We start from the raw sequence: 23,850 nt of genomic DNA, 5'->3' as shown, positions 1-23,850 counted from the left end.
CATTTGTTTCTTCTAGAGTGGTGGGCCAGGTCCTGGGGATGAGCCTCAGGGCTGTCCTGAGGTCAGCATGTGTGTAGCATGTGTGTGTCTGTCTCCCTCTCCCTCTTCCCCTTCCCTGCTCCAGCGTATGCTCTTATGCCGGCAGCTGGGGGACAGCTCTGGGGAGGGGCCGGAGTTTGTGGAGGAGGAGGAAGAGGTGGCTCTGCGCTCAGACAGTGAGGGCAGCGACTATACCCCTGGCAAGAAGAAGAAGAAGAAGCTTGGACCTAAGAAAGAAAAGAAGAGCAAGTCCAAGCGGAAGGAAGAGGAGGAGGAGGATGATGATGATGATGATTCAAAGGTGCCTGGACCTCTGTCCTCTCCTCTGTGCTTGCTGTTGACTTCCTGTCCTTTGTCTCCCAGAAACTGCACTGCCCCTTAGAGTGGTTTATTTCCCCATTTGTAATGATTTTCTCTCCCCTCTCCTCCCCTAGTCTTGCAAGCTTTCATCTCAGCTCAGATTCCCTTTAGCGGTGTGGGCACTAGGTGTCAGGTCTTTGACCTTGCTCTCTCTGCAGGAGCCTAAATCATCTGCTCAGCTCCTGGAAGACTGGGGCATGGAAGACATTGACCATGTGTTCTCAGAGGAGGATTATCGTACCCTCACCAACTACAAGGCCTTCAGCCAGTTTGTCCGGTAAATAGGAGGGTCGAGGGTCCTGGGGAGCAGAGTGCTGGTATAATGTCTTCTCGCTTCTCTTTCTCTCTCTTTAATTCTTAAACTTTTTCTCTTTGTTCTTGTCTCTTTCTCCACCAGACCTCTCATTGCTGCCAAAAACCCCAAGATTGCTGTCTCCAAGATGATGATGGTTTTGGGTGCAAAGTGGCGTGAGTTCAGCACCAACAATCCCTTCAAAGGCAGTTCTGGGGCTTCGGTGGCGGCGGCGGCGGCGGCTGCGGTGGCTGTGGTGGAGAGCATGGTGACGGCCACTGAAGTTGCTCCACCTCCCCCCCCTGTGGAGGTGCCTATCCGCAAGGCCAAGACCAAGGAGGGCAAAGGTGAAATGGGACCCATCGCGGGGCGGGATGGCATGGGCTTGGGATATTAAAGACAGAGGAAGAATGGGAATGCTGTTCTGTCAGCTTAAAGATAGAGGAGTTTAAGGGAGAAATGAATCTTTGATTTAGGAGGGAAATTTGGGAAGCTGAATATGGGAAACCCGCTTAGATGGAGAATATTTTATTATCTTCCCCATCTTCTGCCTTGGCATGCTTTTGGATTATATGATCTTACCTGTGCTCTTCTGATTTTAGGTCCCAATGCTCGGAGGAAGCCCAAGGGCAGCCCTCGTGTACCTGATGCCAAGAAGCCTAAACCCAAGAAAGTAGCTCCCCTGAAAATCAAGCTGGGAGGTTTTGGTTCTAAGCGTAAGAGATCCTCGGTGAGAGCCCAGCCCATCCCTTTGGTGAGGGTGCCCTGTCTAGTCTGGGTCTAGCCTTCATGGTAGGCACGTTAAGAGTGGGGACTATTGGCCCCAGAACGTGGTGACTAGGCTTCTTACTTGGCCGTCCTTGCTGGGATTCTAGCACCCCTAGTAAGAGCGATCCCTTCTCTAGCATTCTCTTTCCCCTTGGCTTCAGTCTCTAAACTTATTCCTTTTCATTTTGCCAGAGTGAGGATGATGACTTAGATGTGGAGTCTGACTTCGATGACGCCAGTATCAATAGCTATTCCGTTTCTGACGGTTCCACCAGCCGCAGTAGCCGTAGCCGCAAGAAACTCCGAACCACTAAAAAGAAAAAGAAAGGTGTGTTTTTTTGGGGGGTCTGTGTATAATGGGATGGGGTGGGAATGACTGGGGAAGAATCTCCCTAAGGAGATCGGGGTTGGGTTTATTTTAGAGGGGGTGGGGGGAGGTAGTTTTTTTCTAATAACTGGGCTTTCCCTCTTCCTTGCCCAGGCGAGGAGGAGGTGACTGCTGTGGATGGTTATGAGACAGACCACCAGGACTATTGCGAGGTGTGCCAGCAAGGCGGTGAGATCATCCTGTGTGATACCTGTCCCCGAGCTTACCACATGGTCTGCCTGGATCCGGATATGGAGAAGGCTCCCGAGGGCAAGTGGAGCTGCCCACACTGCGTGAGTACCTGGCCATTGTGGCCCTTTGGAACCCTCAAGAGGAAGGGTGGGGTGATAGAGATCTTTTGGGACTGGGTGGTGTTGCTGGTGTGGACTTTGGGAAGCATTCAAAAGAATGATGGGTGTGGTTCCGACTTGGGTGGGTGGGGGGTGGTAATAATCCTACTCTGTGGTCCTTTACTGCAGGAGAAGGAAGGCATCCAGTGGGAGGCTAAAGAGGACAATTCAGAGGGTGAGGAGATCCTGGAAGAGGTTGGAGGAGACCCTGAAGAGGAGGATGATCACCATATGGAATTCTGTCGTGTCTGTAAGGATGGTGGGGAGCTGCTCTGCTGTGACACCTGTCCTTCATCCTACCACATCCACTGCCTGAACCCCCCACTTCCAGAGATCCCTAATGGTGAATGGCTCTGTCCCCGTTGTACGGTGAGTGATTGACCCTAGCCAAGGTGGGAGGTGCGGGTAGTGTAGTCTAGCAGAAGGGTATACCTCTTTTATATGTAGGTTTCGGGGGACTGAGGTGCAGGAGAGGTCATTGGAGATCTCTATCTTTTAGCCCTGAGACGGGTTATTTTCCTTTCTCATGTAGTCTGGAGATAGTTTTGTCTGGGAAAGTGTAGGATTAACTTTGAACAGAGGAGTTGATGCTTTGCCAGCTCTTTTAAGGGGTGTTCTTAAAGCAGTGTTCTTCCAGCCTAGAGCGTCCATTCTGCCTTGGCACCCAGCCTTGGGGTGTTGGTAGTTTAGAATGGTTAATAGGGTCACTTATTTATTTATTTTTTTTCAGTTGCTTATGAGAGGAATTTTGGGCTCAAAGTCTGGGAGTTTTCTGTGTTTTCCTTGTTCTGGGTTAAATTGTTGAAGTCTAGCCACTGGCTCTGTTAAACATATAGGAGTGATAGTGTCACTCAAATTCTGGGTGAAGGCCAGAATAGGGGAGGCAATTCTGTTATTCTTTACCTAGAGTGGTCCTTCTTGAAAGAGATTTTGAAAGATTGATTGATTGATTGATTTAAATTTATGAGAGAGGGAGAGGAAAAGAGCACAGGTGGGGGTGGGTGCAGAGAGGGAGAGGGAGAGGATCTCAAGCGGACTCCACACTGAGCCCCAATGCGGGGCTTGATCCCATGACCCCATGACCATGATCTGAGCTGAACCCAAGAGTCAGACTCCTAACTGACTAAGCTACACAGGCACCTCTTGAAATGAGATTTTAATAATCCTTTGATAAGGTTGAGGCTATGGGCTGTATCATTTCCTCTCCTCGATAATGATTTGATGTTGAATCCTTTTTTTCTTTCAGTGTCCAGCCCTTAAGGGCAAAGTTCAGAAGATTCTAATCTGGAAGTGGGGTCAGCCACCATCTCCCACACCAGTGCCTCGGCCTCCGGATGCTGATCCCAGTACTCCCTCTCCCAAGCCCCTGGAGGGGCGGCCAGAGCGGCAGTTCTTTGTGAAATGGCAAGGCATGTCTTACTGGCACTGCTCCTGGGTGTCTGAACTGCAGGTAAACCTGGGATAGGCTAGAGATCCGGGGGCTACAGTGCAGAGGGTCATGAGAAACAGCCTTGTGGGTGGAAGGAGCAGATGTCACTCCATGGTGGCTGAGCTGTCTTTCTGCTTGCAGTTGGAACTGCACTGTCAGGTGATGTTCCGAAACTATCAGCGGAAGAATGATATGGATGAACCACCTTCGGGAGACTTTGGTGGTGACGAAGAGAAGAGCCGGAAGCGCAAGAACAAAGACCCTAAATTTGCAGAGATGGAGGAACGCTTTTATCGCTATGGGATAAAACCTGAGTGGATGATGATCCACCGAATTCTCAACCACAGGTACCAGTGGAGCTGGGCTGGACTGGTGGTGGTCTTGGGCATAGTGGAGGTAGGCAGCGTATCCATTGGGATACTGCTGTCAAAGGAAGTAAGAAAATGGATGTCACTGGATTTAAACTTGGAGGAGACGTGTCGATATATTATTAACTGACTGAATCTTGGTATTTGAGCCACAGGAGAAGACTATAGATTAGATGCAATTTTAGGTCCAAAGACTGGTGTGGTAGAGACTCTGAATACATGTGGCATCTGGCCTTCCTAGAAGTCTAGTTTGGGACATAACGTTATTGGCACTTTTTGAGAGTGAGGTGTGGCCTTCTGGCTCTGAGGATTTTTTTTCTCCTTGACCTTGCAGTGTGGACAAGAAGGGCCACGTCCACTACTTGATCAAGTGGCGGGACTTGCCCTACGATCAGGCATCCTGGGAGAGTGAGGACGTGGAGATACAGGACTACGACCTGTTCAAGCAGAGCTATTGGAACCACAGGTGGGTGGCTTTGCTGAGGTGTGGAGTTGGTTCTTACTGAGAAGGACCTTGGGCAGCTGTGTGATGTCTGTCTTCTTTAGGGAGTTAATGAGGGGTGAGGAAGGACGACCAGGCAAGAAGCTCAAGAAGGTGAAGCTGAGGAAGTTAGAGAGGCCTCCTGAAACTCCTACAGTTGATGTGAGTTGGGGCAGAAGAGGGAGGGTACAGTTTGTCGGGGGGACGATACGGCCTGTGTGCTGCCGGCTGTGGATGGTGCTCCCGGTGACGCTCTGCCAGTAGGAACTTCAGAGCTAGAGTGCTTCTCCACTTCTCCACGTCTCTGAACCAGGGAAATGCTAGCATCATTTTCTCTTGGCATCATCAGAAAAATAAAAACCCAGGAGATGGTATTTTCTGTGATTGAGAAAGTGTTACCTAGGAATGGGTCACACAACTAAGCTTTTATGAAACTTGTATTGGAACCTGGGTCTTTTAACTCAATTTGTGGCTCAGTTCCTCTGGGTTTTATTTATGTAATAGAGCATAAGGACTGTTAATGTTAAAAATGACTCTAGGGGCACAGGGGGCGGGGGTGGCTCAGTGGTTAAGCGTCTGTCTTTGGCTCAGGTCATGATCACAGGGTCCTGGGATTGAGGCTTGGGTTGGGTTCTCTGCTCAGTAGGGAACCTGCTTCTCCTTCTCCCTCTGCCATTGCCCCCGCTTGTGGTTTCTGGCTCTGTCTGTCTCTCTGTCAAATAAGGAAATAAAATCTTTAAAAAGAAAAAAAGGTGATTTAAGGGAACATAAGATTATCGACCTGGTGGATCTTGATTAGCGGAATTTCTGTGTCGGTAGGGAGGCTATGATGTGTCTTTCGTCAGAGATCTGTAGGACCGAGATCTCCATCTGTCCGAGGGGTTAGTTGCCTTGCTTCCTGGAGGATCCTAAATCAAACGCAAAGTTACAGTAGCCGTTGAGGATCTTTCTTCCCACAATTCTTTGTGGCTCTTGAGGATCTCGTGAGGATGTGTGAGGAGCAAGCATCTGCTGTCTTATGGAAGGAAAGGCGTTCCTTGCCAGCTCTTGACTTCCTTCCTTTCATCCTTCAGCCAACAGTGAAGTACGAGCGACAGCCAGAGTACCTGGACGCTACGGGTGGGACCCTGCACCCCTATCAAATGGAGGGCTTGAACTGGTTGCGCTTCTCCTGGGCTCAAGGCACCGACACCATCTTGGCTGATGAGATGGGCCTTGGGAAGACTGTCCAGACAGCAGTCTTCCTGTATTCTCTCTACAAGGAGGTAGGAAAGCTGGGGCTGTTAGTTTTTTTGTGTGTGGATATTTCATGTTTGTGATTTTTTCACACTCTTGAGGAGAGAGAAAAAGGAAAAATTGGTCACAGAACTTGAACTCTGTTGAATGACAGTAAAATAGACAGATGTACACAGAGATGGGTTGAGGGGATGGAACCCTGGGTAGAACCAGTGGTGGACGCATAGAGCCTCAGTTTTGGGGGAACAGATACCCGTTGAGATAAGCAGAGTTGTGAGTGGAATTAGCACAGAAAGACTTATGGGAAGGGGTCGGGTTTTAAACTCTCTGTAAAGGCGGGTGTGCTGTGGGAAGGAGTAGGCAAGGCATTTTCACACGTAGACAAAGGTGAGGGTGGGAACAGCACACATAGGCCAGTGCTCAGCTGGCCTCAGGGGCAGTGGTAGACATGGGTGCTGGGCTGGTAGTGTGTCGGGGCCCTCCGTCCTTACTCTGCCACTGCTCTTCTTTCTCCAAGGGTCATTCCAAAGGCCCCTTCCTAGTGAGTGCCCCTCTTTCTACCATCATCAACTGGGAGCGGGAGTTTGAAATGTGGGCTCCAGATATGTATGTGGTGACCTACGTGGGTGACAAAGACAGCCGTGCCATCATCCGAGAGAATGAGTTCTCCTTTGAAGACAACGCCATTCGTGGTGGCAAGAAAGCCTCTCGTATGAAGGTATCTCAGTAGGGGGGAGATCACCCTAGAGGGAGTTGTTGCTGTGGGCTTAGTCTGCTTCCTTCTGATTCTAGTCTCTGGGCTGAGGCAGAAGGATAACATTTGGGAGAAGGGAAAACCCCGTAAGTCCCTCGGGTTAGCCTGCACTGGAAGGGTTGAACATTTGTGACCAGGTTGCCTCCTTGTGCAGAAAGAGGCATCTGTGAAATTCCACGTGCTGCTGACATCCTATGAGTTGATCACCATTGACATGGCTATCTTGGGTTCCATTGACTGGGCCTGCCTCATCGTGGATGAAGCACATCGGCTCAAGAACAATCAGTCAAAGGTGAGAGGGGAGGGAGGGAGGGAGGGGAGGTCATGGCCTCCTGTTTAAGTTTTCTAGTACTACCTACTCCTTAAAGGGAGACCTGGGAGGAGAAGACAGGGTCAGATGGTCTCTGCCTTCCCTCCTCACTTGTGATTCCTCTTGGTGGCCAGGCCTTAAAAGGGAGATGGAGATGGAGGGGCAGTGGGGGCTTAACCATTGGGCAGTAAACAGCTCAGGTTTGCAGAGATCTCCCAGAGCCCTCTTTTCATTGAATTTCATCTTCTCCATCTGCTTCTCCAGTTCTTCCGGGTGTTAAATGGTTACTCACTCCAACACAAGCTGTTGCTGACTGGGACTCCGTTACAAAACAATTTAGAAGAGTTGTTTCATCTGCTCAACTTTCTCACCCCCGAGAGGTTCCAGTAAGTATGTGTTTCTCCGTAATCAGCTGATAATTCTGCTTCTAATTCTTCCTGTTGCCCATTTCTTATATCACTCTCCTTTCTCTTTCTGAAGCAATTTGGAAGGCTTCTTGGAGGAGTTTGCCGACATTGCCAAGGAGGACCAGATTAAAAAACTGCATGACATGCTGGGCCCTCATATGTTGCGGCGGCTCAAAGCTGATGTGTTCAAGAATATGCCATCCAAGACAGAACTGATAGTGCGTGTGGAGCTGAGCCCTATGCAGAAGTGAGTCAGAAGGGACAGGAGCATTGACTCCATTTTGTAAAAGTAGTTAGACACCTGCTAGTCTGCAGAGGGTTTCTGATTCCTTCCTGCGCTCTGCTTCAAGGCATCTGGTGACGGGAGCGAGATCGTGCAGAAATCTAATGCCATAGTTCTTATTTAGTTAAATACCTTACTTAATGCAGTGGTGCTGGTGCTGGTGCCGGTGCCTGTAAGGGTTCCATCCGTTAGGTCCCAAAGTGAGATACGTTGGAAGGAAGATCTCAGACCTTGGGACCGTGTTGAGAGTCGGATAACGGTTAGGAGTCCTATACAGGCTCTCCAGTCTGACCTACCTCTTCATCTTGTCCATGTAGGAAATACTACAAGTACATTCTTACTCGAAATTTTGAAGCACTCAACGCTCGAGGCGGCGGGAACCAGGTCTCCCTGCTAAATGTGGTGATGGATCTGAAGAAGTGCTGCAACCACCCGTACCTCTTCCCCGTGGCTGCAATGGTAATGCTCCGCCTCCTCTGCTCCTCGCTGCGCTGCGATTGCTCCGTGTGGTTCCATGGTGTTTTCTTTCTTGCTGCTTTCCTCAGGAAGCCCCTAAAATGCCTAATGGCATGTATGATGGCAGTGCCCTAATCCGAGCATCTGGGAAACTACTGCTGCTGCAGAAGATGCTCAAGAACCTTAAGGAGGGCGGGCACCGCGTGCTCATCTTCTCCCAGGTATTGGGTGCGGCCGGGCCGGGAGCTTGAGAAAGCTGGAGACCGCCCTCAGTGACACGAGGAAAGCAATTGTCATCGGACTTCCCTTTCATTAAACTGTGCTCCTTTTCCAGATGACCAAGATGCTGGACCTGCTGGAGGATTTCTTGGAACACGAAGGTTATAAGTACGAACGTATCGACGGTGGGATCACCGGGAACATGCGGCAAGAGGCCATTGACCGCTTCAATGGTAAGTGGGACGGAGTGGTTTCAGTCCATGCGTTCTTATTCACTCGTGTCTTTCCATGGATTGCTTGTTCTTGTCTGTCTGCTTTTCTGTATGGTTCTTCAGGGTTTTTGTCACTTGTGATATGGAAGAGTGAAGCTTTTGAATGCCTTGATTGAAAGAATGTGTTGGACTATTCCTAGCGGATTTTTTTTTTCCCTTTGGAGTCTTCATTTTTTTTGCCACACGAAGTGCATTTTATTTAATCCTCTTCATTGTATCTTGAGTCCCAGAGAGGGACAAGACTTTACCAAGCTCGGTTAGCAAATTTGTGGCAGACCTGTCTCCATAGCTGCCAGTCCTCCCCCACTTCCTCCTCCTTATTTTTAATTTAATTAATTAATTTTTTAGAATGTTTATTTATTATTTTATTAATCTCTACACCCGCTGTGGGGCTTGAACTCGACCCCGAGATCAAGAGTTGCACACACTTCCAACTGAGCCGGCCAGGCGCCCCTTCATTTTTTATTTTAAAATAATTTTGGACTTAAAAGTAGCAAAAAATAATACAGAGTTCATATATATTCTTCACTCAGCTTCTCTTAATAATAACCGCTTACATAACCACGGTACAACTGTCAAAAGCGGGAAGTGATGACTGATGTCATACTCGTAACTAAACTCTAGACCTTCATTGAATGTCACCAGTTTTCCTCCTAATGTCCTTTTCCTATTTCAGGATCCAATACCCGATCCCCCATTGCATTTGGTTGCTGTGTCTCTTCCTATCTGTGACAGTTCTTCATTCTTTTCTTTGCTCTCGTGCCCTTGATACTTGTGAGGATCATTGGTTAGTTATTTTATAGAATGTCTCTTAAGTTTGGGTTTGTCTGATGTTTCTCATGGCAGGTCGAGCTTCTTAGACATTTTGGGCAAGAATGCCATAGAAACAATGCTGTGTTCTTTTCATTGCATCATATCAGGGAGGACATGGTGTTGGTAATGTCCCATTACTGGTGATGTGAATCTTGATCACTTGGTTCAGATGGTGTCTGCTTAGTTTCTACACAGTAAATGTATTCTTTTTCCCATTAGAATTGATATTGATAAATGCCTTTTTTTTTTTTTTAGTTGAAGTAAAGTTGCACAAGAGTGTTACATTAGTATCAGCTATGCAAGGTAGTGACTGGACAACTGTGAGTTAGGTTCACCACGACTACAGTATCACTAGTTGTATTCCCTGTGCTCTGCCTTTCACCCCCATGACGTACCCATTCCATAACTGGATGAGGGAGGTATTTGAGACTATGGTCACGCACCGTTTCTCCTTAAACTTGCGCATTGATTTTAGCATCCATCCGTGGACCTTGCTTACAGTGATTACGACTGTGGTGTTTGCTGATGATGTTTTGTATTTCTGACATGCCTTCTACACTTACTAATTGGAGTTCGGGAGACTCTTCTAATGGTCTTTTGGTTCCTTTCTTAGCACCGGGTGCTCAACAGTTCTGCTTCTTGCTTTCCACTCGAGCTGGGGGCCTTGGAATCAATCTAGCCACTGCCGACACAGTTATTATCTATGACTCTGACTGGAACCCTCATAATGACATCCAGGTGAGCAGGGGTAGTGGCTTTCGTATGCGGTAGCTCACTGGTAATGCAAGTGTTCTCTGTGAGGGCTCCACCATCTGGAATGACTTGTTTAAGGGGGAAACAATAGATTCTTTTTATGTCTTTTACCTTATTGTGAACCAGAGAGTTTGGGTTAGCTATGGTCCTATTTGGGGTAATATGATAGAGGGTGGGGCTCTGGGGGGGATAATTTTAGAGTTCTATGTGAAAGCAAGCTGCCTTGTGCTGAATTTAGCTTATTATGTGGACATCAGGGCAAGAGCAGAAGCCGGAAAATACGGTTACTTCAATTTCTGACTTTGTTTTGTGCCCAACTTCAGGCTTTTAGCAGAGCTCACCGTATTGGGCAAAATAAGAAGGTGATGATCTATCGGTTTGTGACCCGTGCGTCAGTGGAAGAGCGCATCACCCAGGTGGCAAAGAAGAAGATGATGCTGACGCATCTAGTGGTTCGGCCTGGGCTGGGCTCCAAGACTGGATCCATGTCCAAACAGGAGCTTGATGACATCCTCAAGTTTGGCACTGAGGAACTATTTAAGGATGAAGCCACAGACGGAGGTGAGCTAGTCAGGACCTTGTTTTGGTGTGGGGCTAGGCCTCTTCAAAGGATATATTTGATACATAGCGTCCTGAGACTTGGACCTAGGGTCCTGTGAGATTTTTTACCACTGTAGCTGCTGAAGCTGACTTCGAGGGTGATTCTTTATAGGAGGAGACAACAAAGAGGGAGAAGATAGCAGTGTTATCCACTATGATGACAAGGCCATTGAGCGACTTCTGGACCGTAATCAGGATGAGACAGAAGACACAGAATTGCAGGGCATGAATGAATATTTGAGCTCGTTCAAAGTGGCCCAGTACGTGGTACGGGAAGAAGAGATGGGGGTGAGTATGAGTCCAAGGCAATGCTGTGCTTGGTGATTGGTCTGGAAATTGTTGTTGAGACAAGAGGAAAACATCCGTACATAAGTCAGTACATTGATGAATTGATATACCTCTTCCTTTGAAAATAAATACTATCACGTATGGGCAATCACATTCTCATTTTTGCCATGGCTGTCAGGAAACTCACAGCCAAATTTCACACTCAAAACTTATATTAGCTCTTCCTTATCAGAATCTCATTTTTGCTTATGTATTTTATTAACTCTACAAATAAACTTCTGATTGCTATCTCAAGTCTCTTTGGAGAAAAGGCAAGAGATGAGATACATATGTAAGCAGCCTACATCCCTATACTTTTTAAAACATTAGAATTGTTTTCCCTTCTTCTCTTCTCTTCCTTTTCTGGGTCTTTTTTTTACCAAAAACAAAAAATCTAAAACTGATAATGTGTGGCTTCTTTAATGATCACCCCTGCCCCCGAAAACTGGAGTATAAAATGAAAAAAACAAAATCACTTTCTCTTCTGGTCCCCTTTAGACCACTCAACTCAGGGTTATTTGAATTGGCATAGATTTCTGGTAGTCTTTGCCATCTTTTCTCATCCTTCCCACTCAAAATCATTCCCCTTACTATGTTTTCCTCATATATACCTGTTACCTTTGTTCTCTTCTGGAGGTGATGCTGCCAGCCTCGGTTGTGTATAACTGTGGCTGAAAATTCTGACCTAGATCTGTGGACCAGTGGGATTCCATCACAGCAGCCCTCCTGTAAGGTGCTCCGTGTTTCTGTCAGGGCAGTGGCTGTATGGGGATGATTGGCTGGGGCAGCACATGCTGAGTGGGAATGGAGGCAGTCCTCCCATTGATAACCTTTGCTGTCAACTACTCAGGTATACAAATGGTCCTCTCTTAAGTGGCTGCAGCTGCTCTTTACCTTTTTTAAATCATATTTTTTGAATAAATGGTAATTCACGTTCAAGATTCAAAAGATAGAAGGTATCTATCTCTTTTCCATCTATTTCCCTCCCTGGAGATAACCGATGTTTTCAGTTTCTTGTATATTTTTCTAAAGGTATTTTACGTGCATACAAATTACATGTATATGTATCCATGTATATGCACACATGCATGTGCTCACATACACACACACAAACCCCTTTTTCCCTTTTTTTTTTTTTTTTTTTTTGAGAGCGAGTGCATGAGCATGAGGAGGGGCAGAGGGAGAGGGAGAGAGAAAATCCTAAGCAGGCCCAGCACGGAGCCCAAAATGGGGCTCGATCTCAGAACCCTGAGATCTTGACCTGAGCCAAAATCAAGAGTTGGTTGCTTGGGTGGTTAACCAGCTGAGCCACCCAGGCGCCCTTCCCTTTTCCCTTTAAACACAAAGTAGTTTGTTACACATAATGTTCTGTACCTTGATTTTGTCCACGTAATGAACTTTAGAGATTTAGGAGCGTCTGTGTGGCCGGTCGGTTGAGCATCTGACTCTCGATGTCACCTGAGATCATGACCTTGGGGCCTTGGGATCGAGCCCCCCTTCCCCCCAGGCTCTGCCCTCAGTGGGGAGTCTGTTGGGTTTCTCTCTCCCTTGCTCTCTGCCCCCCCACCCCCCTCTCACACTGTCTCTCAATAAATAAATAAAATCTTTTAAAAATAAATAAGGGGTGCCTGGGTGGCTCATGTGCTCAGGCATCTGCCTTTGGCTCAGGTCCTGATCCCAGGGTCCTGGGATTGAGCCCCACATTGGGCTCCCTGCTCAGCGGGAATCTCCTCCTCCGTCCTTGTCCCCTCTCTCTCTGAATGCTTCTCTCCGCTCCTGCTCTCTCAAATAAATAAAATCTTTAAATAAATAAATAAAATAAATTTTGGAGATTTAGTCCAAATTGGTACATTAAGACATCCCCTCCTCTTTTTTTATTTTATTCGAGAGAGAGAGCAAGCGTGTGTGCACAAGCAGAAGGGGAGCTGCGGAAGGGGCGCCTGGGTGGCGTAGTCGTTAAGCGTCTGCCTTTGGCTCAGGGCGTGATCCCGGAGTTGTGGGATCGAGCCCCACATCAGGCTCCTCCGCTGGGAGCCTGCTTCTTCCTCTCCCACTCCCCCTGCTTGTGTTCCCTCTCTCGCTGGCTGTCTCCACCTCTGTTAAATAAATAAATAAAATCTTTAAAAAAAAAAAAAAAAAAGAAAGAAGGGGAGCTGCGGAGGGAGAGGGAAAAGCAGACTCCCTGCTGAGCAGGGAGCCTGATGTGGGGCTCTGTCCCAGGACCCTGAGATCATGACCAGAGCTGAAGGCACATGCCTAACAGACTAAGCCACCCAGGAACCCCCTAAAGATTTTATTTTTTTAAGTAATTTCTACACCCTTGGGGCGCCTGGGTGGCTCAGTCGTTAAGTGCCTGCCTTCAGCTCAGGTCATGATCCCAGGGTCCTGGGATCGAGCCCTGCATCGGGCTCCCTGCTCAGCTGAGAGCCTGCTTCTCCCTCTGCTTTCCCTCGCACCCCCTCTCATGCTTGCACTCACTCTCTCTCAAATAAATAATTAAAATCTTAAAAAAAAAAAAATCTCTACACCCACCGTGGGCCTCAAACTTAACAACCTTGAGATCAAGAGTTGTGTGCTCTATTGACTGAGCCCAGCCCAGGCTCCCCTCCCCCTTTTTTGCTGCATAATAGATCCTTGTTTGGAAGTACCGTAACTTATTTTATTTTATTTTTTTAAAGATTTTATTTATTTGAGAGAGAGAGACAGCCAGCGAGAGAGGGAACACAAGCAGGGGGAGTGGGAGAAGAAGAAGCAGGCTCCCAGCGGAGGAGCCTGATGTGGGGCTCGATCCCAGAACTCCGGGATCACGCCCTGAGCTGAAGGCAGACGCTTAACGACTGAGCCACCCAGGCGCCCCTATTTTTTAAAATTGTTTGGATATTTGTATATTTTGTGAAATGATAGACATGAAAAGTCTGGTCAACATCTGTCACCATGCATACTTAACACATTTTTTTTTTCTTGTGATGAGAACTTCTAAGATCTACTTTGAGTAACTTTCCAATATGCAATACAGTGTTATTAACTGTAGTCACTGCTGTGCATTCCATCCCCAGGACTTGTTTATAACTGGAGTTTGTACCTTTTGATCCTCTTCACCCATGTTGCTCACTCCCCACCCCAGGAATTTATTTGGTTAGTTCCATCATGATGGACATTTAGGTGGTTTCTGCTATTATGCTGTTAGTTGTGGTTTAGTTGTAATGTAAGGGATTTGGAATCAAGTACTGGTCCTGAAGTGTCTGAAAAAAATACGAGACTTTCAGAGGAGCATAAATATTACTGGGACATAAAGGATATATATGTGTAATTTGTTGGTTTGTTTTTTGGGCTTTTTTGCACATAGTTGGCAAACTTTTGTGAAGTTGTGAAGAACAGAAGAGCTTATGGCCCTTCTACTTTATGTCTTATGAAATCTTTTGCAGCATTTCAGAAGCTCTTCCGTCTGCCTTGCTGTGTAACCTCTCTTTTCTACATTTTGCTGTCTCCCAACTGTATAGGTGTCAAAGGGGTTAGAAGAAAGCATACTGTCTCTTCACTCTTCTCTTGCGATAACAGCGTCATCCCATGTTTTTCTTTAGTTATGTTGACTGCTGATCTATGCATAATTGTGAGGAGCCATGTCCTGTCAATTAAATTTCTTTTTAAGTTCTTAGGTCCAAGCAGGCACACTAAGTATTTCAGAGTCCTGTCCTGAAAAGGAGCTAGCAGAATGGGAACTGTGAGGACCAGGGGTAGCTGGTGGTGCTGACTTCAGCACCCCTGAGTCCTGGCCCTCCCTCTGTCCCAGGAGGAAGAGGAGGTAGAACGAGAAATCATAAAACAGGAAGAAAGTGTGGATCCTGACTACTGGGAGAAATTGCTGCGGCACCATTATGAGCAGCAGCAAGAAGATCTAGCCCGAAATCTGGGCAAAGGAAAAAGAATCCGTAAACAGGTCAACTACAATGATGGCTCCCAGGAGGACCGAGGTGTGTGTGGCCGGCCCCGCCCCCCACCCATGGGCCGTTCCACTAGAGCAGTGGGCCCCGCTCATCTGCCCTCTCTCCCTCCAGATTGGCAGGACGACCAGTCCGACAACCAGTCCGATTATTCAGTGGCCTCAGAGGAAGGTGATGAAGACTTTGATGAACGATCAGAAGGTGAGAGCTGTACGTTTTTGCTGGCTTTTTAAATATCGCTTTGTTTAACCAGTGTCACTCATACATCTTTCCCTTCTTGCAGCTCCCCGCAGGCCCAGTCGTAAGGGCCTGCGGAATGATAAAGATAAGCCATTGCCTCCTCTGTTGGCTCGTGTTGGTGGGAATATTGAAGTAAGTGTCATTTGAGTTTAAGGAGGGGTGGGTGAGTGCTAGATATTTGGTCTTTGATGGAGTAAGGCCTGCTCTCTCTCACCTAGCCTCCTTCTTCCTCTAGGTACTTGGCTTTAATGCTCGTCAGCGAAAAGCCTTTCTTAATGCAATTATGCGATATGGGATGCCACCTCAGGATGCTTTTACCACCCAGTGGCTGGTGAGAGATCTGCGAGGCAAATCAGAGAAAGAGTTCAAGTAAGTTGAGAGGTGGAATGACTGATGTAGAAGCGAGAGCTTTTATTTATTTTTTATTCTTTTTTGCTTTTTCTTTTTTAAAGATTTTATTTATTTATTAGAGATAGAGACAGACCGACAGAGATAGCGAGAGAGAGCAGGGAGCCCGATATGGGGCTCGATCCCAGGACTCTGGGATCATGCATGACCTGAGCCGAAGGCAGACGCTTAACTGACTGAGCCAGCCAGGAGCGCCAAGCAAGAGCTTTTGATCTCTGGTCATTCCACGGTACTAGTCCAGGCTGTGCAGGGAAATTGGCAGTTTCTCTGTTGAAGTTGACAGGTGTAGCTATTAGAAAATAGGGTTCTTTGTGTTCCTAGCTTCCCTGGAGGAGAACCTCACGCATGTTGTGGGGTCTGGAGAACCGGCCTTCGTGCGACGGCAGGCTTTATATCAAGATGTAGTCAGAGTTGTTGTCTAGGATAAGTGGGAAAGATGTCATCTAAGAGTTGGCCTGATTGCTGTTTAACTCATTTCTCACTTCTTCACTACAGGGCTTATGTATCTCTTTTCATGCGACATTTATGTGAGCCTGGAGCTGATGGGGCTGAGACCTTTGCTGATGGTGTCCCCCGAGAAGGCCTGTCTCGCCAACATGTCCTTACTAGGATTGGTGTCATGTCCTTGATTCGAAAGAAGGTGAGCCCTGAGCTTCTCTGCATTGTTCAGAGTTTCTAGGGGAAACTAGAGGGCCAATAGGAAAGGAGCCTAGAGCTGGAATTGGGTCTTCACCTTGTTTTCCCATTGCTACAGGTTCAGGAGTTCGAACATGTCAATGGGCGTTGGAGCATGCCTGAACTTGCTGAAGTAGAAGAAAACAAGAAAATGTCCCAGCCAGGGTCACCTTCCCCAAAGACTCCTACACCGTCCACTCCAGGGGACACACAGCCCAATACCCCTGCACCTATCCCACCTGCTGGTAAGTCTGCCTGTACTGTCCTTTTCTGTCCTTTTTTGTCCTTGCTAGTGCTTTTTCTGTTCTCTTGTGCTCAGCTCTGACAGGGGAGTCTGGCAGGACACACAGCAATCTCCCTCTCAGTTTAGGAGAGCCGTCCTAAGAATAGGGCTGGCTCTTAAAGGCACGAGAGGACAATTTAAGATTAGACCAACTGAGGAGGCGTGACCTTCTCTCTGATCTAGAACCTGCTTCGTAATTAAATGCCTTCTATTGGTCTGCAGAGGATGGGATAAAAATAGAGGAGAATAGCCTCAAAGAAGAAGAGAATGCAGAAGGAGAAAAGGAGGTTAAGTCTGCAGCCCCGGAGGCCGCTGTTGAGGTAAGATCTGGGGATGACTGGATGCCATACCGAAGGTAAATGGATAAGTCTACTTGTCCTTTTGGTTGCTGGCCTATCTGCCTCAACTTCTGTATTTTTTCCTTAAGTGTACACAACCCCCTGCCCCTGCCTCAGAGGATGAAAAAGTCCTTGTTGAACCTCCCGAGGGAGAGGAGAAAGTGGAAAAGGCAGAGGTGAAGGAGAGAACAGAGGAACCGATGGAGACAGAGCCCAAAGGTATCCATATTTTTAAGTTACTGCATCCAGATCCCTGTGAAGCTCTTGGACTTCTAGCTGGGCTAAGGACGTGTCAGGAGGAAGTGGCACACTGGAGAATCCTACACCCTTGATTTTCAGTTGAGGGTTTTTAACTCCTTAAGCCATCTTTTATGGCGTTAATCATTGAGATTTAGGCTTAAGACTCTTTGTTCCAGCTGGCTATGGCATGGGACAGAGGAGAACGTCCTTCTTTTTCTCCTTTTTTTTTTTTAAGATTTTATTTTTAAGTAACCTCTGCACCCATCATGCGGCTCGAACTCACAATCCCGAGATCAAGAGTCACGTGCTCTACCGACTGAGCCAGCCAGGCGCCCCAGAACGTTCTTCTTTATACACTCTGAATGCCATCTCTTTCCCTTAGGTGTTGCTGACGTGGAGAAGTTAGAGGAGAAGTCAGCAGTAGATCTGACCCCCATTGTGGTAGAGGACAAAGGTGGGTGTTTGGAGAACCTGATTAAAAAGGACTCTAAAACTAGATGTAAAGACTTTATCTCTGGGACACCCCCCTGGTTTCTCCCCCTCCACACTCAGATAGCTATTTTATCCCAAGCTAAAGTACTCCATCTGTTCCTACATATGATTGCCACAGGCCAGGGGTGCCTTTTTCCCGGAGAGAAATACCTGTGTGGAGAGAGGGTGGAGGTGGCTGGATACTTAGAGCATAGAATGCTGTGGGTAAGGGCCAAGGTGCTGTGCTTCTGCCTGGAGCTGACTTTTTTTTTCCCCTGTGTATCCTGTAGAAGAGAAGAAAGAAGAAGAAGAGAAAAAGGAGGTGATGCTTCAGAATGGAGAGACCCCCAAGGACCTGAGTGATGAGAAGCAGAAAAAAAATATTAAACAGCGTTTCATGTTCAACATTGCAGATGGTGGTTTTACTGGTATGACAATGAGGGACCAAGTGGGGTTAGAAGGATCTGAAGTGAAATTAGGGTTCTTGTCAGAAGCCAGGGTACGAGCACTTCACCTCTACCAGATGAGGGATGGCCGAGTTGATTGCACATGCCTCTGCCTCTGTTAGAAAGCCTGAGGCCTACTCCTAGGATGGCATCTGTGGGGGCAGGAATAAAGAGCTTTTTGAATTTTTACAGATACTTGCCTTTCTTTTTCTCCCCAACCTTCCCCAAATTCCTCTAGAGTTGCACTCCCTTTGGCAGAATGAGGAGCGGGCAGCCACCGTCACCAAGAAGACTTACGAGATCTGGCATCGGCGGCATGACTACTGGCTGCTGGCTGGCATCATAAAGTATCCTTTGCCTGAGTCTGGGCTGAGGTTTTTGGTGACGGGTTCTGAAGGTCCCACTCTGTGAGGTGCCTACTATCCTTGTTTTGTTTTTCCTGAACAATTTTCCAATAGCCATGGCTATGCCCGGTGGCAGGACATCCAGAATGACCCACGCTATGCCATCCTCAATGAACCTTTCAAGGGTGAAATGAATCGTGGCAATTTCTTAGAGATCAAGAATAAGTTTCTAGCCCGAAGGTTCAAGGTGAGCAGGATGGGGAGGAATATGGTGTTGAAGTGACAGCCTTTGAAGTGCAGAAGGGACTATAGAAGAGGGAGTCTGTTCACGCAGATGTGCTGTTTAGTATGTTCTCCTGCGTAGTTGACTTACCTCTTTGTATTGTGTGAAAGGCTGTGCCCCCAAGTATCTTAAATATTAAAAATCAAGACATACGGGGCTCCTGGCTGGCTCAGTCTGGAGAGCAAGTGACTCTTGATCTCAGGGTTGTGAGTTTGAGCACTGTGTTGGGGGTAGAGATTACATTAAATAAATAAATAAATAATTGGGGGGGGGGAAAGGAAACCAAGACATACAGACTTGAAAATTAACCAGCTCTTTAAGGGCGGAAGATGACCATGTCTAATAAATGACACAGATGAAGGGGTGCCTGGCTGGCTTAGTAGAGCATGCGACTCTTGATCTCAGAGTTGTGAGTTCGAGCCCCACATTGGGCATGGAGCCTACTTTAAAAAAAATAAATAAATGAAAACTGATAAATGACACAGACGTGTAGTGGATGTGTCAGGGGACCGCTGTAGGTTAGAGTGTTCAGGAAAGATACAGAGGTGGGATTGAATTGGATCTCTGAAGAAGGAGGGCTCTCTGTGGGCTAGTGGTACTTTTTTGGGGGTTTGAGAGCCCCCGTGTGGATAAGGGGCAGGGTGGATGCAAAGAGGAGACGTGAAGGTAGAGCTGCATTCTCAGAATCACTAGGGTTAGTAAACCCAGGACTGAGGGCAGTCTCAGTCAGAATGCAGAAAATGTGTGTTGAGGGCAGCTTGTGTGTAGACCATCAAAATGGGATACCACGAAGACAAGACACGGGAATTTTAAGCTGAGTATCGTTGGGGGGATAAGAATTGTATACTAATGAACCTTTAAACATCATGTGCCAAGCAATGAGTAGCACAAAGATACAAAGACAAATAAGGCATGCTGCCTGTTCTCAAGGAGCTTTTGGTTTAAGGTAGAGGCAAACGTGTGATCAAATGAATGCCACTCTGTGTATTGGGAGAGATCCATACGGAAGTTCTCCAGGGGGAATTTGGGGAGCCTGGAGAGAGCTCCCAAATGGCTTCATAGAGAAGATGGCATTGGAATGAAGTTTTGGTTAATGTCACAGAGATAGCTAGGTAGAAGGAGAAAGTTGTTTGAACCAACGGGAGTTAAGTAGGGCAAAGGCCTAGGGGCGGCAGAACTTAACGGTGTTTGGAAGCAGCAGGTAGCCCAGTTGGGCTGTAGAAAACACTTGTGTTGGGTGAAGGTGGGAGGTAGATTAGAGAGTGACGTAAGGGCTAGAGGTTAGTAGGTGGGTTTTTGGCATCAGATAAGAGTTTGGACTTTACCCTATAGCTAATGGGCAGCCATTGGTTTATGAAGAGTTTCAGTACGACCAAGAGAAATGGAAACAGAACACTCATGAGATTATAGAACTGTCCTATGGTCAGGAGGTAGTAAGGGCTGGGCTGTGATGCTGGCTGTAGAAAATGAAAAGGATAAAGTAAAAGAAACAAGATCCCAAATAACTGATAGGATTTACTGCTTTACTGCAGAGTCAGCAAACCTTTTCTGTTAAAGGGCCCGATAATAACTATTTCAGGCTTTGTGGGACACACATGTTGCCAAACTCTGTCATAGTGTGCAAGGAGCCACAGGTTCTAAATGAAGTGGTATGAACGTGTTCCAATAAAGCTTTCTATTTGTCAACACGAAAATTTGAACTTCATATATTTTTTATAAAGTGTCACAAACTATTTTGATTTTTTTTCCTAACCATTTAAAAATGTAAAAAAACCATTCTTCGCTCTTGGGCCATACAGAAACAGACAGCGGGACAGATTTGGTTCATAGGCCATAGTTTGCTGACTCTTGACTTAATGGATTTGAGATACAAAACTAAAGTTTTGAGCCCAAGTCACAGAAAAATTATCACTGGCAGATCAGGGAAGTGAGGAGAGGGAGCGATTTGTAGAAAAGAGTTAAGTTCAGTTTTAGAAAAGTCTTAACTAATATTCTCCCACTACCTACCCCCCCATACCGTAAACAAGTGGGATCAAAGAGTGATCAGCCACGCATGAGTGGGATGAGAACACTCAGTGCTTGAAATGCAGGTTCAAAAAGCATCAGATCCTTTGCACAGAGGGGCTGGCTGAACTGGGAGAGGAGAAATCACTTAAGGGAGTGCTTTAAAAGAACAGCAAGCCAAGGGCCAATGATCCTGGAGAAAGCACATAGTTTGGGACAGGAGGAGGCAGTTGGTGAAGGAGACAGGGTATATAGATTGAAAGTAGATGCTTGGTCAGTCTGGGGATAAATTACTCTGCTCGATGGAGCACGTCTTGTGGAAGAAACAACAGCCCATTCTCATACTGTCCTATTTCCTGACCCCTAATGGCTTTATTGTCTTTAAGAACCAGTGGACGGATACTTGAGCAAATTAAGTCTTAAAACTTCTGAATCAACATTCTGTCTCTTGGAACATATTGCAAAGAACCTTTTACATAGCTCCATCAGGTGACATATGTAAGTGTTCATTGCAGTATGATTTTGGGGGGGGGGTGGGGCCCAGAGGTAACCTAGATGTTCTCCTGGGACATCACTGGGAGTTTGGATAGGTAACGTGGATTCACATCATGGAGCATTTTAAACAACAGTTAGGAGGAACGAAATATATGTGTTAGAACAACATAAATTGAACATTTTGAAAAGATCTGAAGTGGGGAAAGGACTAAAAGGCTTTTTATGTGTACAGAACAACATTCTGTAAATTAGAAATGTGCGCATGAAACAAAACTCAGTCTTCAAGAACACCTGCACAAAGCCACGCAGTAAGTATAGTAGAAACATTGCCTGTTGGGGAGAGGAAGGAACAGGAGTGAGATACGGAGACAAAAGAAAAGGAACAACAGAAATATTTCTAAAAAGTAAAACAACTTAAATGATATGATGTAGGTATATCCATAGGACAGACTACCATGCAACCATTAAAAATTATCTTTTGTGAAGGGCAGTTATAATAAAGCAAGGTTTTTACTGTGGAACGTTGAGTGAAAACACAACAGGTATATAGAGTGATCTCAGCTACATAAAAAATACAGATGAAAGGAAAAACCTCAACATGTTAATAGTATCTCTGGGAGATGCAATTACTTGTGATACTAATTTTTTATATGATCTATTTTCTAGACTGAAATTTTAATCATTTTTGTATAAGCGAATCCATGAAGGGCAAAGTTTTAAAAACATGAACTTCCAAATGGGAGTAAACTAACTCGATTTTGAAGGGCTCGGGTGTGGGGGAGCCATTGGTAAGGTTCTTTATAGATTGGGAGAGACCCATCAGAAGTAAGGAAAGCCAGTGTCAGTGCAACTCCCCTCTCCTCTTTATCCTTCTCCAGCTCTTAGAACAAGCCCTGGTGATTGAGGAACAGCTGCGCCGGGCAGCTTACCTGAACATGTCAGAGGACCCCTCTCACCCTTCCATGGCCCTAAACACGCGCTTTGCTGAGGTGGAGTGTTTGGCGGAGAGTCACCAGCACCTGTCTAAGGAGTCAATGGCAGGAAACAAGCCAGCCAATGCGGTCCTGCACAAAGGTAGCCAGTGGCTCCCCTGCCTCCTGCTGACTCAGCCTTCTTCCAATACCCCTCCCCAACACACGGTTACTCCTGGTTTCTATACCTTTTTCAGAGCCCCTCTGCCTGGGCACTTAGGATGTGCTGGGGATCTTTGCTTTCTTCCTCGGAAAGTTAATATCTTAGAGGCAATCGAGGACAGTAGTTCTTTGCCTCTTTTAACTCAATGTATTCGAGTTCTTGGAGGTGGAAAGCAAAGCAGAATAATACAGTGTTATCTGGGATACTGTAGAGGTAACTTCTTGTGATTAAGATCCCATCAAATTCTAGACCCCTTTCAACATTTCTTTCTAATTTAAGTTAAAACATGATGGGGAGGGGTGGAGGGTGAAATGAGGAAAAGAAGTCTGGTTCAAAAGAAGGAGAAGACAGCTCTGAAAGCACAGGTGGTGAGAAAAGGAAACAACAGAAATCTTCTCGTGAGGAATGGAGAAAATAGAGACAGTAGGGAGCAAGGTCAGTGAGGGTTAGCGGTGTAAAAGTGCACAGTATCATGGACAGTTGGAACTGCAGTATGAGGAATAGGAATTTGAGTGTGGCCGAGGCGGGTCAGGCAACTCAGTGACTCAAAACAATACTCCAGCACTCCGGCACATCACTCTTGGTCACGGAGAAGTAACGAGGGCTGGGTTCACTGCGCTAAGAAGGTTCCCATGCCGAGAGTCTGTCTTGACCACCCCAGCTCACTGCTTTTCTTTTCCCCTCTGTGCAGTTCTGAAACAGCTAGAAGAACTGCTGAGTGACATGAAAGCCGATGTGACTCGACTCCCAGCCACAATTGCCCGGATTCCCCCAGTTGCTGTGAGGCTACAGATGTCAGAGCGTAACATTCTCAGCCGCCTGGCAAACCGAGCACCTGAACCAACTCCACAGCAGGTAGACCCTTTTCTTCTGGCCAGCTTTTTTTCAGCAGAGCCATTCTGGAACTTGTAGCTTTGCTCTGCCCTGAGTCTCATATACTGAGCAGGTGGGGCTCTTACCAGGGAGTTCCCCTGGGATTGGGTGGTTTCCTGTGGCTTGGAATTCTGACTCACTTGGCTCTCTTTTCCTACAGGTAGCCCAGCAGCAGTGAAGATCCGGATTGATGACACCACCTCCACCGCTGAGCAGTGACCTTCCTCACTTTCCCTTGCCCAGCTTCTCCCCTGGGGGCCTGAGAGACCCTCTCCTTCCTTCTGCCCCATCTTCTGTGTTGTCAAGGAACAGCCCCCAGTGCACTGGGAAAGGGGAGGGAGTGAGGGGCAGTGGTGCCCTTCCTGCTGGAGAGACATGCAGCAGTAGCGCCGGCGCCATCTGCAGGGAGCTGGCGGGCTGGCCTTCTTCTGGGCCCTGGCTTCTCCCCACTGTAACGCCTGTTACACACAAACTGTTGTGGGTTCCTGCCAGGCTTGAAGAAAATGATCTGAATTTCTTCCTCCTTTTGGTTTTATTTTGTTGGTTTATTTTGTGTTTTCATTTCTCCTTTTTTGGGGGTATTCAGAGTGGGCCGGGCCCCTGGGCGAGACACAGCTACCTCTGTTGGCATCTTTTTAATACCAGGAACCCAGCGGCTCCAGCCACTGAGCAGCTAGAATGAAATAAAGTGGAAAAAAAAAAAAAAAAAAGGAAAAGAACCAAAAGCATAAAAAACCACAACACATTTCTTGATGAAAATTGAAAATAAAAGTTTCCTTGTATTTTAGTGC

The 23,850-nt window shown here is 46.8% G+C and overlaps 1 protein-coding gene and 1 non-coding gene across 8 annotated transcripts in view; both read left to right on the top strand.

The window, feature by feature from the left end:
• Window positions 1-23,769, top strand: part of CHD4 (chromodomain helicase DNA binding protein 4) — a 28,742-nt gene extending 4,973 nt beyond the window's left edge. The window contains exons 4-40 of one of the 7 annotated variants that reach the window (XM_040642086.1): window positions 146-340; window positions 558-676; window positions 797-1,038; window positions 1,294-1,421; window positions 1,652-1,787; window positions 1,941-2,119; window positions 2,306-2,545; window positions 3,423-3,626; window positions 3,747-3,952; window positions 4,308-4,439; window positions 4,520-4,616; window positions 5,528-5,719; window positions 6,208-6,408; window positions 6,599-6,736; window positions 7,019-7,140; window positions 7,235-7,408; window positions 7,762-7,903; window positions 7,990-8,121; window positions 8,235-8,352; window positions 9,818-9,942; window positions 10,281-10,518; window positions 10,670-10,845; window positions 14,675-14,855; window positions 14,940-15,026; window positions 15,109-15,197; window positions 15,301-15,434; window positions 15,969-16,113; window positions 16,228-16,393; window positions 16,654-16,751; window positions 16,859-16,988; window positions 17,392-17,463; window positions 17,771-17,908; window positions 18,165-18,273; window positions 18,385-18,517; window positions 21,931-22,129; window positions 22,878-23,041; window positions 23,220-23,769. In XM_040642086.1, the coding sequence (XP_040498020.1) occupies window positions 146-340; window positions 558-676; window positions 797-1,038; window positions 1,294-1,421; window positions 1,652-1,787; window positions 1,941-2,119; window positions 2,306-2,545; window positions 3,423-3,626; window positions 3,747-3,952; window positions 4,308-4,439; window positions 4,520-4,616; window positions 5,528-5,719; window positions 6,208-6,408; window positions 6,599-6,736; window positions 7,019-7,140; window positions 7,235-7,408; window positions 7,762-7,903; window positions 7,990-8,121; window positions 8,235-8,352; window positions 9,818-9,942; window positions 10,281-10,518; window positions 10,670-10,845; window positions 14,675-14,855; window positions 14,940-15,026; window positions 15,109-15,197; window positions 15,301-15,434; window positions 15,969-16,113; window positions 16,228-16,393; window positions 16,654-16,751; window positions 16,859-16,988; window positions 17,392-17,463; window positions 17,771-17,908; window positions 18,165-18,273; window positions 18,385-18,517; window positions 21,931-22,129; window positions 22,878-23,041; window positions 23,220-23,237 (5,499 nt within the window). In that variant the 3' untranslated portion in view covers window positions 23,238-23,769. Of the gene's footprint in view, window positions 1-124; window positions 341-557; window positions 677-796; window positions 1,039-1,293; window positions 1,422-1,651; window positions 1,788-1,940; window positions 2,120-2,305; window positions 2,546-3,422; window positions 3,627-3,746; window positions 3,953-4,307; window positions 4,440-4,519; window positions 4,617-5,527; window positions 5,720-6,207; window positions 6,409-6,598; window positions 6,737-7,018; window positions 7,141-7,234; window positions 7,409-7,761; window positions 7,904-7,989; window positions 8,122-8,234; window positions 8,353-9,817; window positions 9,943-10,280; window positions 10,519-10,669; window positions 10,846-14,674; window positions 15,027-15,108; window positions 15,198-15,300; window positions 15,435-15,968; window positions 16,114-16,227; window positions 16,394-16,653; window positions 16,752-16,858; window positions 16,989-17,391; window positions 17,464-17,770; window positions 17,909-18,164; window positions 18,274-18,384; window positions 18,518-21,930; window positions 22,130-22,877; window positions 23,042-23,219 lie in introns of all 7 variants that reach the window. The other 6 variants (XM_040642088.1, XM_040642085.1, XM_040642082.1 and 3 more) reach the window with 6 other exon arrangements.
• Window positions 16,429-16,568, top strand: LOC121105480. Its single transcript, XR_005838006.1, has one exon.
• Window positions 23,770-23,850: the final 81 nt, after the last annotated feature.

Source organism: Ursus maritimus, unplaced genomic scaffold (assembly GCF_017311325.1).
Source record: "Ursus maritimus isolate PB19 unplaced genomic scaffold, ASM1731132v1 scaffold_26, whole genome shotgun sequence".
NCBI lineage: Eukaryota > Metazoa > Chordata > Mammalia > Carnivora > Ursidae > Ursus > Ursus maritimus.
The sequence above is the reverse complement of the archived record's forward strand: the minus strand, read 5'-3'. Positions and strand labels throughout refer to the sequence as shown.